Raw genomic sequence first — 18,120 nt, 5'->3', positions numbered from 1 at the left:
ATTTCAGCCTGCTGAAGAGAACATGCAAGCACTGACAAGAGTCCAAAGGGGAATAGAACCCATGTTCACTGTGGTTTGCCAATGAAACTGTGTGGTAATCAGTTATTACCACAGTCACCTCAGCCAGAAATCCACATAGAGGAGCATAAATGTAAAACTGGGAGTCAGAAACCTCACAGAGCCACAACACAGTAACAGCCCTTTTCTCTGTGCAGCAGCACGCAACTTCTCCTACCTCCTCTGGCTCTCAGGTTAGCTGGCACCCTGTAAGTTGCATTTTTGTTGTTTGGGGTTTTTTTTTAATTTGATTTGGGGTTTGAGTGCTTTACCACTTCCACCTTGAATATTTGATTATGCAAATAAAATTCAGACTGCACAAGATTACATGTTTAAGAATACATTTCCAAAGCTTCTCTTAGACATTTTTTGTGGTGAAAGCCTCTTGGACTCCTGTCATCTAATATATCTCTATTTATCTATTCCCTTCAGGAAAGTCACAGTTTTAGGAACTGATTCCAGTTCCCACTATGAACCTATTGTGATTAAAAATAAGTCACAACAGTGTACCAATGATGGTTCCTACAGAACAGACGCAGTTCCAGATGAACATAGCCTGATCTGGCGGCAGGGCCAAGAACGGACATGACAAAGACTTGAACTTCCTATGTCTTGCTCATTGTGGGCTGCAGAGAAGCCCTTGATAGATTATGTAGGGTAACAAACAAATTCAAACAAGCACTCAGCACATAGTGGCTCTTTTACCTCCTGTCCTGGACCTCTCAAAGCTGCTTCATAGAGTAAATTCTTAAACAGCTGCTGTTCATGCTTGTACTGCACAAACACTTCTCTCACATGCAAGGGGATTTCCAAGTCTTTTCACATTGTGTCAGAAGAAACCTCTTTAAACCAAACATAACATGACTCACAGAAGTGAAGGATCCTTGGATCCTTGGAAGGGCTGGTTGGTTATTCTCTCTTTCCCCCTATGCCACACACAAACATGCACATAATTATTTACAATTAGGCAGACAGTCCACACTTACAATATGTCCTAATTCTAAAGTAGGTTAACTTGAGGTTTTAAACAACAATTCTTTTAACTTGCAAAATCTCTTAATCTCTCCAGTCTGTCTATATCCGTGTCTCTGTAATCTCCATTTCATAAGTCCATCACTGTAGTATCTAGATGTACATCTATTTAAAAAGCAGTTCTCAGGTATTAGCAGGCAAGGATATCATTAACTTGCAATGTGGGTGAGAACATTTCTGTAAAAACTCAACATATCATTAGCAGAACAACAAACAGGCTGTACCAGGTTACACACATAGAGCAGTTGGTAGAACATTCTAGATTGTTTCTTTTCTACTTCCAATAACATATGATACCATTTTGTTATCACTGCACATGGGGGTTTCTAAATGCAAAGGAGCATACTCAGCTATCAATTACACTGCTTTGGCAGATGTGGCATTTTCAATCTCATTCTTCATTGTACTGTGACTAAGATTCTGATATATATTTTCTCCTTCTAACTGTATTTGGTCTTATCTCATCTACCACTGTTTTCAAATAGCAGAACAACACCCTTCATGGAAAAAAGACAGAAGAACCATGGCCAAGGCCAAGGAACATGATGCACAGATGTCTTGTTTTGCCAACACTGTGCGTTCTTTAGCAATTTAAGTGTGAAGCGTCATTCTAAAGATTTCCAAAGTCTCAAACATTGCAGAGCATCAAAGACTGAGATGAATTCATCAGTCTCCCATTTTTTTGTTACGTCGAAATTAGAGCAAAACATCTGCCCTCCTCCCCCAGTTTGCAGTATTAAATACTTCAGCATTGTAGGGCTTTACAACTTCTACACCTGCACACATGCACACACAAGCAGTGGATCCATGAATAAGTTTCCAAGTCTGCCTGGAGTACCTACTTGGCCAGGTCTGCAGATGGGAGGGCACTATGTGCAGTCATTTAGAAAACCAGTACCAGAAGAGACAAGTTAGGTATGATCACATCTTAAAGTGGCAGTTCTAGTCCATAAATGCCATGGTGCTGGTCACCATATGAAAATACCAGATGGGCCTTAGAATAGTACTGTTGTTGTTGTCCTGATGTTCTGAGAGCATGAAGAGAGTGACAGGAGTCTGTGCAGATTCCTTCAGTCTGGAGGAGGCTGAGGGGGGACCTTACCGCTCTCTACAACTACCTGAAAGGGGGTTGTGGGGAGGTGGGTGTTGGTCTCTTCTCCCAAGTAACTAGTGATAGGATGAGAGGAAATGGCCTCAAGTTGCACCAGAGGAGGTTTAGATTGGATATTAGGAAAAATTTCTTCACTGAGGGCGTGGTCAAGCATTGGAACAGGCTGCCCAGGGAGGTGGTGGACTCACCATCTCTGGAAGTGTTCAAAAGACGTGTGGATGTGGCACTTCCGGACATGGTTTAGGGGACATGGTGGAGTTGGGTTAATGGTTGGACTTGATGATCTTGAAGGTCCGTTCCAACCTAATGATTCTGTGATTCTGTGATTCCTTAAAGCATTCAGTATAACTGGACAAAACAGATAAATGTTAGGGCCCAGACATACTTCTTCAAATATTACCACAAGACTGATGAGGCTGCACACAGTCCATCTCTGAAGGACTAAGTCTCAGAACATCTCCATTTTCACCCTTGAGCTTGTTACGAGGAGGTAAAACAGAACTCCCAGAACAGAACAGACAGCTAATGCTATTGAGTGTCTGAGTGTCCATCTGGGAACTATTCTTAGAAGGTGTGGCTGAGCAGGATGAGTCAGGAATGAGACAGATGGCAACATCACAATGGTGATCACAGGTTGTTTCACTAGGGAAATTAACCTGAACTCTCAGAAACAGGTCTGCTAAGAGAATAGCTAAGACTTGATGTAAGTGGGGAAGAAATGAGCCAAAGTGGATTTGTGGTTGTACAGAAAGACAGATGAAAAGTGTAGATCATCCTCAAAGTTTTCAGTCAATTATAGCAACCAAATCAGCTTTCAGTCAAGAAGTCTTTGACTATTCAAGTAGGTATGAGCCATACCAGGACTGTATCACTGGAATCAAGCAAAACTCTTTAGCTCCAGCTGTCTTTCACGGTGAAATCACAGCATTGTTGAAAGATATGTCATTAAAACTAGGACTGTAGTATGTGTAACCTATGGTCCCTGCCCTCTAGCCCTGATGGAGAGCTCTGAAATCTGTTTGCAGTTGTCACGGGCAGGTATCAGCAGTCACACTCTGGAGACCGTGTGTGCTGGGATTTTGAAGGGAATGCTCTCCCATAAGTCCACAGAAGATTTCAGATAGAAAGGTAGGTGTGCATTCCTTGTAATCCAATGCATCCCAGGCTGGTGGATGCATATCACATGACCAGCAAAGCTGCACACACAGCACATTCATCCATTAAGACCTTGTCTGCATCCAACAACCTGCTTCTAACTATTGGTTCCACAATGTTGTAAGACGTGTAAATGCTGGAAAAATAAAAATATTCTTCTTTTTCTTCTCCCTAAAAAATTGAGGTGGAAGAAGAGAATATTTGTAGGTAATCCTACCTGCTTTTCAGACTGCCCTTGTGCAGAGCTGGCCAAGCACATTTTGTTGTGCTATGCAGGCCATCAGAAAGCATCTCTCAACGTCCACCTTTTGCAAGTCAGCTTCATTTTCAGCAAATGCTTGGAAGGTTCAAAGGTTAAAATGTGTTGTTTAGACTCACGGCCTTCAACTAACCCAAGAGCTTCAATGAATTGGAATAATTATTCAATGTAATTGAATGTGTGGTAGCTATGGCCACATACAGTTGCATGACCTTACTATAGTTGTTTGTGCCTCTGGTAGATTTAGACTAGATATAAGGAAGAACCTTTTCACAATGAGGGTGGTGAAACAATGACACAGGTTGCCCAGAGAGGTGGTAGATGCCCCACCCCTCGAAACATTTGAGGTCAGGTTGGATGGGGCTCTGAGCAACCTGATCTAATTGAAGATGTCCCTGCTTGTTGCAGAAGGGTTGGACTAGATGACCTTTAAAGGTCCCTCCCAACCCAAAGATTCTATGATTCTGCGACTGTATGAAGTGGTATTTAATATGATTTGAACCAGGGGGTCTAGGGATGATTCTGTATTTAGCTCTATGACAATAATGAGCAAAATGATGGCTCAGGTGTGTAGAATATGTCATATCTCATTTTCTTTACAGACTGGCACAAGGCTTAGTCATGTACTGTTCAGGTCAATGGGGCATTCGTCTGCGGGATGACTAAAGGATCAGACATACATAAGACTATAATTCTACCAGACAAAGAACAACACTTTCACACGACAGGTGTTTTCAGTGTCTTCTGTTGCAAATGTTTTGTGTGAAAAATTCCATTATAGCTTAAAGGCTTTAAAAGATTGTGTAAGCATAGTGGAATTCACTTCTTAACCAGACCTATCATTATAGATTAACCACACTTAGGAAATTTAAACACCTGTTTAAGTCCAAAACACTACTTAACTCTAAAATATTATTAAGAAATTATAAGTTAAAATTCCTGTTTTAACAGCTGAATTTTTAGTACTTCAGCAAATATTGCCTTTTCATATTTCCTGTTCTTAATTACACATGACTCAATGGTACTTTATTATAAGACCAAACTCTGAGTAGTATTTCTCAATGATAAACAAAATACATATCCCCCCTACTATTGAGGCCAGCTTTCTATATGCTGCTGACTGGATAAATAATTACCTGTTAGAACCCTTTTTCCTTCAACTGTTTTTTAAAGTTCTTGTACAAAAATCAAAGCATCATGTCTTAATAGAATTGTATAAATCTTAGAGAAAAACCTCATTAACCACAGCTACAGAGGATTTTGTTGAACCAATATAATACAGATATAATATTTTTATTACGATTGCCTATTTCTTTGATTCATTTAGGACATACGTGTGGAGTTCTCAAAGAACAACACAACCTGCATCCTGTTGCCCTTGGTTAGAGTTTAAAATGGAGAAGAAAAAAGACTGCAGGTATTAAAAGTGGACTGAATGAAAATCTACTCAGTCAGAACCACCTTAGCCTCAATGCTACATAATTTTCGTGTTTACTGTGTCTAAAATGTAAACATATGACTGACTAGTCTTGCTAACACATCATAAAGCAAAATAAGGCCTCATAAACTGTTTTTGTGGATGTATATTCTTTTTCATGTCTCCACCAATCTGAGTGTTATTGTTTCACTACAGGTGGTCTGACTTATTTATGGAACAGAAACAACTCAGCTTAAACACAGTTTTATATGCACTCAAATTACAATAGCAGTTAATGAAGATGTGAAATCAATTGGAAGTCATAGCCAGGGAACATGAATTTCTGCCATAGAGAAAGGAGATGATAATTTTTGAGATGACCTCTGAAAAATAAATCAATTTTAATATGAGACATGAAAGCAGCCTGCAGTCAGAAAACAAATTAAAAACATTTTTGAAGACTTATTTATGATGCAGGTAGGAAAGAAGTGCTCTGTTTGGGTGACCATAAACATATTTCAGAAACATTGACAAATGCATAAAAGAAATTAATGAGCAAGATGCATATCTGAATGCTGCGTTTCACTGTTGTTCTATGAAACATGAGGAAAATGGAATGATTGCACTTAAAGATACAGTTGATCTTACATGTGCAAAAAGAGCATTCACTTTACATCTTATTTCAGCACTTTCTGAAGTGCACTCAGATCAGGGACACAGCATAGCAGTGGTTAACTCATGCCCGTCACATTCATTAGAAGTAGAAAGACAAGTATGATTTTTTTTTTTTTTTTTTTTTTTGCATATAAAACTAATAGGGGAGCATAGGAAAGCAACCTGCAGTTACAGTTGGAATTTGACAACGGCATAGAGATTAACACCTCCTATTTAAAAGAAAAGACATAATCTCAGACACTTATGTTGTTTATAATGTCTTACCATGACATTTTTAATTGTAACAAAGCCAGAGGATCAGAATCCTGAAACCAAATTATATTTTTTCCAGGACAAAAATCAGAGACTTCAGCCTAGTGGATCACAAATGTCACTACTTGCTTTACCTGTGATTCCTGGTGAAGTCTTGCATGACTCTGAATTTAGAAGTGAAATTCAGTTGTGAAATTCAGTCATAAAGGGCTGTTAGTGTTTTGATGGAAGGTATGATGCCATTCGACCCAAAGATGCTACAGATATACATGTCTCTGCTTTCCTGAGGACGGATTGGTAATTATGTGGGGTGCATAGAGGTTTTATTGCCTTAGTTCAGAATAAACTTTGAGCAAGAATTCAGATGTAGATCATGACCTCCTTTGTAAAGGATTTTGAACTCCGGTGACCAAAGTTACACAAGCTGAATATTCAAAGTGTGGTGGCGTACTAAAAAACCCCAGAATACAGAGGCATACAGATTAGTTCAGCCCGTTTTGAGAAGTGGACACATGAGTGGGTTCTGCTGTTCTTAGTTAACTTCAGCAAATGACAGTATAAATCAAACAGGATTCTAAATCATCTCTGTGTCCTCACTTGGGTCAGTGATTTTTGCCCCTGTGTTTTGCACTCATGCTTTTTTTGCAGTGTGCTTACATCTCCAACTTTGAAACCTTCTGCTTATTTTATGATGGCAACTATGATGTCATTAGTTTGAGAAGCCAGTGTTCTCTGTAATGTTTAAAGACAAGGTATATAATGGTTTGAAACTAATATAACAAATTAGGAAATATAAATATTTATAGATGGTTACAAAAATCTCTTGTGTACTAAAAATATATTTTTTCACAAGAATTATAACTTTCTGGCCACTCAATGGCTCCCTTATATAGCAGCATACAATATAACTGACAGGCAAAAGTCTTTTTCAGTGAGTACCAGAAAAAAAACTTTTTCTACTACATTGCTTAAACTTTGTAAAATAATTCTGAAGTTTGCCTTAATCACAGGCAGAATCAGGACCATATCACCCAAGTAGAGGACCATTTTTACTCATCTGACATAGCTATGAAGAAAATCTCCCTTAGTTCTTAAGGGAGTTTTGTTCTATTAAGTTCTTAAGTTCTTATTGTTCTATTAAGAACAGTTCTATTAAGTTCTATTGACACGAGGGAGTTGGTCCAAGATCTACATTTATTTACTTGGTGAAAGAAGCAAAAACGCTGTTGCAAAGTGCCACACAAAGTTAAAACGTCTGTGCAAAGGTTACAGGGGTGATTCAGCAGATTTCTACAGAGCATTGAAGGTTATCAGTCAATGACGGAAGACTTTTGCAAAACTTGCAGAATAGGAAACAAATACATTTAGTTTTACAGAGGTTTTTCTCTCATGGTGTTAATGTCAATCACACAGGATCTGTCTCTTATCTGACACTGGAATAGATCAATGACCTCAGAGAGTCAGAACAGGAATTTGAATTAAGAAATTAAGCTCACAAGCATTCATTTCATATACTTGGTTTTAATGGACCCTTAACAAAGGTTGTCCTGTTTTTGACATTGGTGGAAGTGAACGGTTGGATTCAGGAGGTGGGAATGTCAGCATAATCCTCCCAGCAATACCCTGGCAATCCACTTCCATAGTGGCGTATTGTTCCTCTGCTGTCCTTCAGTTGTCTGACTGAAGGATGTTTGCTTATTGAAGCAGTCTCATGTCTATGGAAATCAAAGACCAAAGCAAAGCTACCAAATTCTCCTATAATTTTTGCTGTGGTCAGTCCAGAAGTGTTTGTTTTGTGCATGAGGAGCAAATTAAGCTTCTCTTCTGTCATGTAAACCTATTTTTTTTAGAAAAAATATGGTAGAAGAAACCCACAGGTCTATAGTAGTGGAGAAAACTACAGGCAGAAATAAAGCCAAATGGCAATGAAGGACTTCGTGCAGGACAAAAAATTACCAGAAAAGCAGGAGAAAATGTTAATTGGAAATGTTAATTGGAAAATTATTATTTTTGTATTTGTCTATATAGAAATGCTCTCGGATTTTATCAGAATGCCACCTTTAGTTATTATTTTCTTACCTAGACAATACACTATAAAAATCTTTATAACGATTTATTACTTACTTTCTGGATACTTGTATCCTCAGTAAGGTACCTGAGCCTCAGATCAGAGCTCTCTCTCTCAACAGTTTTACAGTCATAGCATGCTTATTAAGGAGACCTTGTATTTCCAAGCAATCACCTTAGAAGCTTCACTACAAGAAAAGAATGTGCAAGAAGACTTGGTGAGATTAGTGTGCACAAGCAATGCCATGCATTAGGTACGCAGCAGAAGAAACCCAACTTGCACGTCAAGTGTGAGACGAACTGTGACAACAATGCAAATCCGTCCTCCATTTACAGTCCTTACACACTCACTGCAGGTCTAACTGGTAACTACGTACACCATAGCTCCTGAAGCTCCCCTGGTGTGGCCTAAGCTCTATGCGAAATGGCAGCAGGCAACTGTGACTGCAAATGAGGTTAAATTATGGATAACGGTTGGTTTTCGTCCCTGTGGATTTTTCTTGCGAATCTTTTTCCAATTATGATGGAAAGGGACTTTTCTTACACATCAATCATAAAATTGTTTTTAAGGCTTCAGGACACTAAATAAGCAGGTGAATAAAACCAAATCAAAATGTAAAATCTGTTACATACCCTTCTGCCCTCCACACAGCGCTGGAGCTCAGGCTTGGCTAGCACAGAGTATCGGCAGCCGTGGGGCTGCCACGTTATTTCTCTCCAGTCGCAGGTCCTGTTGTCAGAGCAGCTGAGGCAAGGGACAATCCACTGCCCTGGAAAACAGTGACAGGATCAGCATCTCCTCTGTATTTTTGTAAGTAGCCTTTTTATACAGCAAGCAAGATATTTTTGAGTGTTTTGTCATGGGAGTTTTCCCTAAATTAAATTTCCCCCAACCCTTTGAAGAGATTATTTCCTTCCTCTGTGTTATGCTCCTTTCATTTAGCAAGGATGGGAGTTTTTCCTTTCTATGAAAGAGCTGCGAATGCTCAAATTTGACAGTCGGGTGTGAGTTCATTTCTCAGTTCACGTTGCCTTTTTTGTAGCAGACTGTCCTTTCTCCACAGAAGGGGTAGGAGAAAGGGAAAGACGGTGAGGAGGCTGAATGGGAAGAGAAAATATTCGCATTCTCAAGTGTAAAAAGACAAGATTTATTCTCATCTACTACTAAACATCTAAAAGTTGGGTGGTCCCGTGCTCCAAGTTATGTCATCCTGGTCGCCACTGGGGCCAGGCATGCCTTGACCCTCCAAGATTTCTATTGCCACTTGTGGGTCTTGCCCTTAGCTCCTGCCGTGCTCCTTCCACATGCCGTTTGCAGTCCACAGCTAAAGGGTCATTCCTAACTTCATGGCAGTCAAATGAAGAGACTGAAAAGTGCAAGGTCCCAGATAACACAGTAATAGGTGCCTTACAAACACCTTTCATTGCTTTGTGCTGTTTGAGTAACAGAACGGCTGGTTGGTTTGAGGTCTGGACTCAGAGACTACCACTGCTTAGAGTTCTTCATAAATGATCTGAAAGTTCGTTTGGGCAGTGGTTTATAATTAAAAAATTATATGAACACTGGGCAGTTTTTTTCCTGACGTTGTAATTTTTCTTTCAAACCCAATACATAAAAGTTCTGGCAACGTCTACAACGTCTGAGATCCCTCAGTTTATGGAATTTTCTTCTTAACATCCCATACATTTATGAGCTGATCTGGTTTTAGGTAATAAAGCAGAACTATACAAAACGAATATTGAGGAGCTGAAACATCTGAACAATAAAAGTTTAAACTTTGGCAACTAAAAGTGATAAGTATCTTTTGAAAAGCTTCTTTCAAATAGTTTGTTTGATTTATATTCAATAACTCTCTAGGTATGTTAAGAAAAAATAGATCCATTTTTGGCATACATTGAAGGTTAGTGGCAAATGTAAAAAAATTAGAGAACAAGGATATATGGAGATAAACTCAGGTTTATAGGAAGCACTGACATTTAATGCTAACAGAATAGTTGAATTTTTTGAATTTACATAGATTTTTAAAATTACGCATGTAAATGTATACTTTTTTAATCCAATTATTATGAACTTTTCCTATTGTAATTTCACAACAGTCAATGCATTCTTAACCTTCAAAAAATTGGTCTCATATATAAAAGAAGACAACACTTAACAGTGAAAAAAATGCAAACAATCCATATTAGTTTGGAAATAAAGCTTATTTTCTATTGCAATAATAAGTTGCTTTTTCCCCCTTTATATAAGGTAGCAGCACGCAATGCAGCTGTCAGCACTATTGAATCCGCCTCTGTTCTGTGGTGCTTCAGCTAAATGAGTTAGCATCGGCGCTACTGGGCAAGAGAAAATTTACCTACAATTCAATGACAGAGAACAGGAAAGGGAGGCCTGCTGTTAGTTAGTCACAAATTAAAAATCGGTAAACACAAAGTTTTATGAAAGCCCGTTAAGTAGAAGGTTTCCACAGGAAGAGTGAATGTAAATTGGATTTTTGGCTCATTAGAGCAGTTTATCAGTTGGATACATAAATCTTCTGCTTAAAATATGAGAATTAAACATTGCCAGTACTCCCAAAAATTGCTCTCCTAAAACGGCATGAAAATAAATATATTTTTAAAATATGTTGTTATGACTCTTTACCTTGTATTTAAAAAATATTAACCTAAAGTTAAAGTTTTTAACCAATAAAGGCTGTACACTTAATTTGATAGTTTTGTTTCTTTCAGGGTCTTATTTTTAGTCATCCTTTTCCATTGTCATAGCCACAAACACACATATTATGCTTTCAAGATAGAAATCAAAGTTTTTCTATACTGCCAAACAATGATACATATAAAAAGAAAAAAAAAATTCTGAATTGACAACTCAAAATTTATATATTTAACCTAAACCAATGCTAAAGATAGTTTATTGATTTATCACTAGTTTACTTTTACATTTGATGTCTATTTGGTACCCTAAAACTTTTAAAAAATGTTTTCTCCATTAAGAGGCTATAGAAATATTTCTGTTTTTTGCTTTTAACTGCATTTATGATCAACAAAATTATGATTATTTTTAAAAGGACATGATTTTGGTGCTACGGAATAAATGGCCTCAGGCCTGCAGACTTATGTCGAAACTGAAAATTACTCCTTGTAACCAAAGCAGACATTCATTTGGTTGAACATCAGTTTTATGCTTCTGCTGGCCCTAAATCCAGATGGCTGTTGAGTGCAAAGAGACAGCTTGTGCAGAATTATGTTAAACTGGATACAGTTGTAGAAAGTGTGGGAAGCTGGGTACAACTAAAACACGTACGTCACAGCAGCGAGGCAGAACTTTAGAAGTGGAGTGGTGATCTCTCACCCTCCAGATTTTGTAATTGTCGACAAACCAAATTTCCACAGACTGCAGCAGCCCAATTCACCTGCAGGTGTTTAGCACACCTTGGGGTTTGCATGGTCTCTATCAACTTTCTCTCTTTCTGAGGAGCCAAACACACAGTCAGTGCCTGCCGACTGCTGTATTATTGATAAAACATCAGTACTGAACAGAGCTAATTTTCCTATGATAGCCTGGTTCAAAGCCCATTGAATCAAAGGGGATTTTCTGAAGGAAAAAGGATTTTTCTTGCTATAAAAATCACAATTTCATCCCATGATGTAAACAAGATGGAAAGAGAGAAACTTCCCCTGTTGAAAATTCCAATTTATATTTATAATTTTGATTTTTTTTTTTTTTAAAAAAGGGGGAAAAGAGAGAAAGAGAGAAATGATGTAAGTTAAGTGCATATTTGGTTAGGTGCTGAGCTGCCTCCAAAGTGGTGCCTGGTGACTCGGGCAGGAGGCAGCCGGTTCTGCCTTTGCTTGGCCCCTGAGCTCCCGTCCCTGCACTGCATCAGAGGAGCAGAAATGAGGCATGAAGTCCTGGTGATACCGAACTGCAAAGCAGACTTCTGTGTTACTATTACTGCCAGAGGAACCCAGGATTCATCTCTATCGCTGCCGTCCTGCCCCAGCCTCTGCCTAGGTCTGCACAAACACGAGCTTTTGCCAGCAGAGAGAGATTTTGCTGTGGTAGTACCTCCGCAGCCCTATACAACGAAGCCGTTCCCTGGCGTAGGAACAGCGTGTGATGCTGCCTCGCTTCTGCAGTAGCTTCGAGTTCTCCTCTGAGAGGAAACAGGACGCTGCTTGGCTTCTCTGAAAATGTAACTTATTTAAGTAAAAGAGATGTTGCTGCTTTAGCTGGGAATTTGCAGTTGCTCCCATAAGTACTAGGAAAATGTTCGCTGCCAGGATCGGGATATCATTTGGTTGTTACAAATTTGGAACGATTTGCCACAAAAAAATCTTTCCAGTTCCAGTTGGAAGTTGTGATGTGCATTAAAACTATACAGCCACTTGTCGCCAGATACTGCAAACCCCAGTTCTAGGCTTATTAGGCACCTCTTGGCAATCTTTGCTTTATAAGCAGAAATTATTCTTCCCTGTTTAATATACTTGTCCTTTGAGACTACATCTCCTGAAGTTTATTTCTATTTTAAATGTTTATATTATTCACATTAAGGCTGTAAAATATATTCTATATTCGGCTTCACTCAGCTAGGTGCAGTTTTCAAAAGAAGGGTGTTATATACCAGGAGAAACACATTGTCTGCCCCAGAAGGACTCTTCTCTTGATTTGGTTTGGGCTTTCTGGTCAGGAACTTTATGTCCTGATGTAGTAGCATAGGGCAGGTTGTGCTTCTTCATGATTTGCAACTTGCCGTGTGATTAAAATACAACACTGCTACAACACTGTCTCCTTTGTGTGTTCTCTTCATATGACAGAAAATTAATAAATGCCTCAATGTTTCATGCAAAATGATGCATTCAGGCAGTTCCCACATTCCTTTTACTTTGTATTGATTATTCCATGAGTTTGTGCAAATTTACTGCTGTGAGAAGCTGCTCCTATCTAATCTATGGCAAGACAAAAAATACCATTGTGTTAGCGGACCATTCAGGAGTGTTGGGTTATTTTTCATTTGTCCAATAAAGAATTAAATAAAATTACTTATTGTTTAATCCAACAACAACTTCAGCTATTAATAAGACTCTATACCTGGGTAGTCCTGTGGATTACTCAGATTTGTTAAAGCACAAATCTTCATGCAGCTGTGACCTAAACAGGAATACCTGTCTGCCATTCTGTTGCAATCTGGATTCTCAGTAAACCGGAGGGATGTCTTGATCATCTTGGTTGTTTAATTATTATTTTAAGAAAGACATTTCAACCTCAATGTCTGATATGTCCATCTTGATATTTAAGGTATCAATATATGTAAACCCATATACTTCACTGCTTCCTTAATTTGGAATTCTTAATTGTGTTTGTGTTTCCAATATAGAATTCTTCCAAACTTCTTTCTCAAAATCTTTTTTTTTTTTTTTTAATAAGTAGGTAATTCCTTTCATTTAGAATAAAGCAGTTTTATTTTAAATGGTTTTGATGGAAAAATTTCAATGCACTTTAAAGGCTATATGACAATAACACAAGCAGTGGTGGATCACTGACTAGAAACTTATTAAACAAAAAATTGTCACATTAATTAATCTGATTTTAAAAATCTGTAACTGTTACAAGTAATTTGTTACATTTATTGTGAGCACGTTAGTGCATGTGCATAGAGAGGGGGAAACTTTATTCTAGTTTTGCTTTGATGAGGTGCATGAGTTAATTTTCAGAAGAAAGAATTAAGTACAAACCTTTCGTGTCTCCGGCTTCACAGGTCTTAAACACTGTCTGTGAAATTGCTGAGAGGTATTCATGAGACAGAGGCTGCAAACCACAGGACTCCTCCGGACGAATTCGAGAACCACAGTCCTGAATTAAAATGAAATCTGTGAAAATGACAGCACTGTACCATCCATATGACTTTGAAATCCTCTTCAAGGAGTTTTAAAGAGGAAAAAATTTGTTTGGAATTGGTTCTGAAATTTATTCCTTTGCTCATCAATATATTTTTTAATATGACATTTAGAATTTTTTTTCCATTCCATGATTTAATAATAAATTATCCCAATCCATAATAAATATACATGATACTACATTCGCTAAAGATATAAGAAAATTTATTAAAGCAAACATATATAACACTCACGTAACGTAATGTTGTGTCTACTTGTCATACAATCTTTACCTACTTGCCCTTAGCAATTTTTTATGCCTATCTGCAGTCATATGGAATACATTTCTGTGTTGAAATGCCCCCAATTATCTTCAGGAGATACAGGTGCATAACAGAAAAGAGAAGGAAAAAAGAAAAATTTCAAGAGGAATATGTTTGAGCTAGTAGAGATGTTACAAAAACTTATTAGGGGTACTAATGGAAAGGGTTTAATATAACTATAAATGTAAACTTCTTGTGGGTCTTCATGTGAGATGTAATTTATACTAAAACTCAGACACTACCATAAGGGTAACATAAATAATGGACATATTTATGTTTAAAATGTAGTAAACTAGAGACCATTAATGCAATGGCATACACTGTAAAGACACTTCATAAGGAGCTGAGTTTATCACATTTTGATGATTTCTGCTAAATTTTATAGACATTATCAGAAATGTAAATTAAAATTGATTAATGCCAAGTGCCTGAAAATTAACAGTAACAACCTGGAATACCAATCAATAATTTGAAATTAACTGTCTTAAAATTTACAGGTGAAAAGTGTTGTTGGCTTTTAGAAAACTTGAATATTATTCTTTTTGGAAGGCCAGAGGTGTAAGATCCTAAAGATTGCAAAGGAAATATCTATATAAATAGTGATTCCTGACCATAACTTTTATCACATGCGGGTTCTTACATTTAAAGTAATGGGCTATGTCAATTTTATGCCTTTCAGCTATAATGATCAAGCACCCACCTACGTGATATAAATTATATGGCAACTTTTGTGACATTGGGCAGTTCTTTTGGTAATTTCAGACATCTACAGTATGTATGGTTGCATGAGTTGCTCATTCTACTTTTCCTTTATAGTTTCTGCAGAGAAATGGCATTCCGAGGACACATTTTTAATCTGTTTTAGATGTGCATTTCAGGATAAAATGAATCACATCCTAAAAATGCCTTTCTCCCTCAACTGTAAAGAGTTTAGAACAATTCAAAGGCACACATCTTCATTAGTTCAGATGAATGTCTCTTCAAATTACTTTGTAAAAATACTCATCCTCCACACTGTGTTGCCCAAACTGGTACAATTGCCAGTAGTTTCATCAGAAGACAAGAGCGTTCTGGGGTCAGTGTTAGCTTAAGAAATAGTGTCTACTGTCTCATATTTCATTGTCTCACCCTCATTTCTGTATTGTGACAAACTTACCAGAATACAATGAGGATTTTTTCACCAAAATTGAAAAGCTATAAAACTGGGGCTTAAAACAGTGAAAAAGATCGTTTTATGACAAAGGAGAAAGTATTATGAAAACCTAACCATGGGAATCATTACTTAATGTGCTTTTATTTTAAATACCGTTTGAATAATGCAGTTGTGTCCCTTTCTGCCTAAATGGAATGTTAGTCATGGTAATGTTCAATAATTCAGAATTTGCCTTTTTAAAGAATTTCATATGCTTAGTGCTACTAATTAGTTACAAACAAACTACACAAATGGTAACACATCTTTACGGGAGTGTGTTCATTTCAAGAAGTATTGTTGAAACCAAAAGGAATAACAAAATGTAATTTCTCCAAAAAGAAAAATAATATTTAGTTGGACTTTTCTGCACTGAACTATGCTGATTTCTATTTTTATTTTCTAAAATGATATTAAAATTAAGTTGGTAATTGTCATGCAATATCATTCACTGTTTCCATGAAATTATGGTACATCTAGGATGCTGCACCTAAATTGGACCAATGAGCAAATGACAATTATGTCCTGATATTATCCGGGTGAAACCTGACTGTAGGATTTGTGCCACTGGTATAGGTGGAGATATTAATCAATCCTGGAATTTAGTAGATACTGGTGGGTCTTGATTATGCAATCAAAAACCAAAGTGAAATAGCCATCTCACAATTATTCTGATCTCATTAAATTCCATTTGAATTTTTTTTACTTTTTTTTTGGGGGGGGGTGAAAAGTTTAAAAAAAAATCTTCCCACTGACTTTAAAGTGTTAGGGTCATTTTGTGCACAAAAAGTCAGAGAAATGGTAGATATGTGTGGATGCTTTTGTACACTTTTCCTGTTCTCTGTTTAATGCTCTCTAACTAGGGAAAGCTCTTATGACAAAGTGAATGGCACAGTATCTTCTAGTGTTAAACTGTGATGTTGTCTTGGAGCCTCTGGGTCTGGACACTCTGTACAGCTATTTGACAGTATTACTTCAACTAACATTAACATCAGAAAGCTCCTACCAGGCAGTAAAACAATTTGCACAGGACTTCACAAGAAAGCCCAAAATTCCTGAATGTGCTGCCATTGCTCTCAATACAGTGCCATAAAATAACTTAACAGGGATTTTCTTGTTCATACCTCTGCCCAGGGTATGTATTTAAACAAACAAAAATTTATTTAAATTGCATTCCTTGGACAATATCATTAACAACAGTTTCATGTGGCTGGTTTATTGCTAATCACAACCAATACGCTGGCCAAATTATGTCACCGATTCTCACCGACTTAATTGTCATTTCAAGGTGTGCAAACCATGAATTTTAAAGGGTGCTGTTTGTGTTTAATATGTAATTCACATCTAAAAGTATAGGGTCATGAGAGATTGTGAATCACTGAACAAGCCTTATTTGTTTCATTTTTATTTTTATGGGAGACCAATCCTTTATTATCATTGACATATTTAATATAAAGTGCTAAATGAATCTGCAGCAGCCACAGATTTGCCGCAGCTCCACCACACATTAAGGGCTTTTCTAATGGCCTGAAGAGATTTTTTTAAGTTTTCTTCAGGTGCTGCGGTGACATGACAGCCTTCTTGCCTTGCGCAAAGATGAAACATCTTGTGATCTTAAGTACGTTTACAGAAGATCACTCATGGCAAAGATGAGAGCCTGACATGTAAACTTAAAGGATAGCTCTTGCTCTGTGTCTGTTCTCCCTGCAAACCTGCATTTTTAGAAGGCAGACATAAAAAGGCCCTTGAAATGTCTGGACTAGAATCAAAAGAAAAAATCCTCTGTATTACATACTTCAGTGCACAGTTAGAATCAACTCTTTGTAAGATTGGTTTGGCATTTTACTAGTAAACTATCTTTAATCTTTACAGAAGATTTTCTGGACACTAGCAAATAAAAGAGGAAAAAAGCCTTCCTCTGTACACCCAGATAGCTTTCAATCAACATCAGTTGATACTTAAAGAGTGAACATTTCTGGAGTCCATCTGCTGTGTGAAATTAGAATTGTTTCTGTTGAGAGCACACTACAGTGAACTTGATTCTTCATAAAGGAAGTAAGTTTTAGCATTTTTGAATAGATCACATAGATTTTTGAGCCTGATACTCTACAGTTTTCTACAGTTTTCTCCAATTATTAATCTGGAGCTATTAATGCATATGTTATTTCATTTATTTATAGTCCAGGAGCCTGATTTAATAAGAATTTTGTTTAGCTCAGCTTTCAATAACCGCACTGTATTTCCTCTCAATTATACACTTATACATATGCATATGTGTATGCATATGCATATCAGTAGACAGACATAGGCATGGACATAGACGTAGACATAGACATAGACGTAGACATAGACATAGACGTAGACATAGACGTAAACATAGACATACAGGGTTTCAGTCAAGTGTACAAAAGTATTAAAAAAAAATACCAGTTTTAAAATCATATACATGTGTGAGAGAGAAATAATCAAAACATTATAAAGATGATCCACAGTCATACAACTAATATCATAGAATGAATGTCATATAGATAATACCATAGTAGTTGCAATTGCACTTTAGATTAAGAGATTTCATTTAATTATTTATGGATTTTTACTTGCTGTTGTAACTTTTTACCACCTCCACCTTAATGAAAAATTATTAATCTGAAACTGCAGTAACTGTCTACACATTAAGCCCATGAGCTTCCACCAAACTAGAAGCAGTTA

General features: G+C 37.2%; 1 protein-coding gene across 1 annotated transcript in view; it reads right to left on the bottom strand.

Annotated features, from left to right (window-relative positions):
* Positions 1-18,120, bottom strand: part of CPED1 (cadherin-like and PC-esterase domain containing 1) — a gene marked incomplete at its 5' end in the record, with an annotated part of 113,725 nt that overhangs the window by 10,438 nt on the left and 85,167 nt on the right. The window contains 2 exons of the mRNA XM_010295753.1: positions 8,659-8,795; positions 13,759-13,876. Of these exons, the coding sequence (XP_010294055.1) occupies positions 8,659-8,795; positions 13,759-13,876 (255 nt within the window). The remainder of the gene's footprint in view (positions 1-8,658; positions 8,796-13,758; positions 13,877-18,120) is intronic.

Source organism: Phaethon lepturus, unplaced genomic scaffold, assembly GCF_000687285.1.
Source record: "Phaethon lepturus isolate BGI_N335 unplaced genomic scaffold, ASM68728v1 scaffold3161, whole genome shotgun sequence".
NCBI classification, from domain to species: Eukaryota; Metazoa; Chordata; class Aves; order Phaethontiformes; family Phaethontidae; genus Phaethon; species Phaethon lepturus.
Note: the sequence above shows the minus strand (reverse complement) of the source record. Positions and strands in the feature narration are given on the sequence as shown.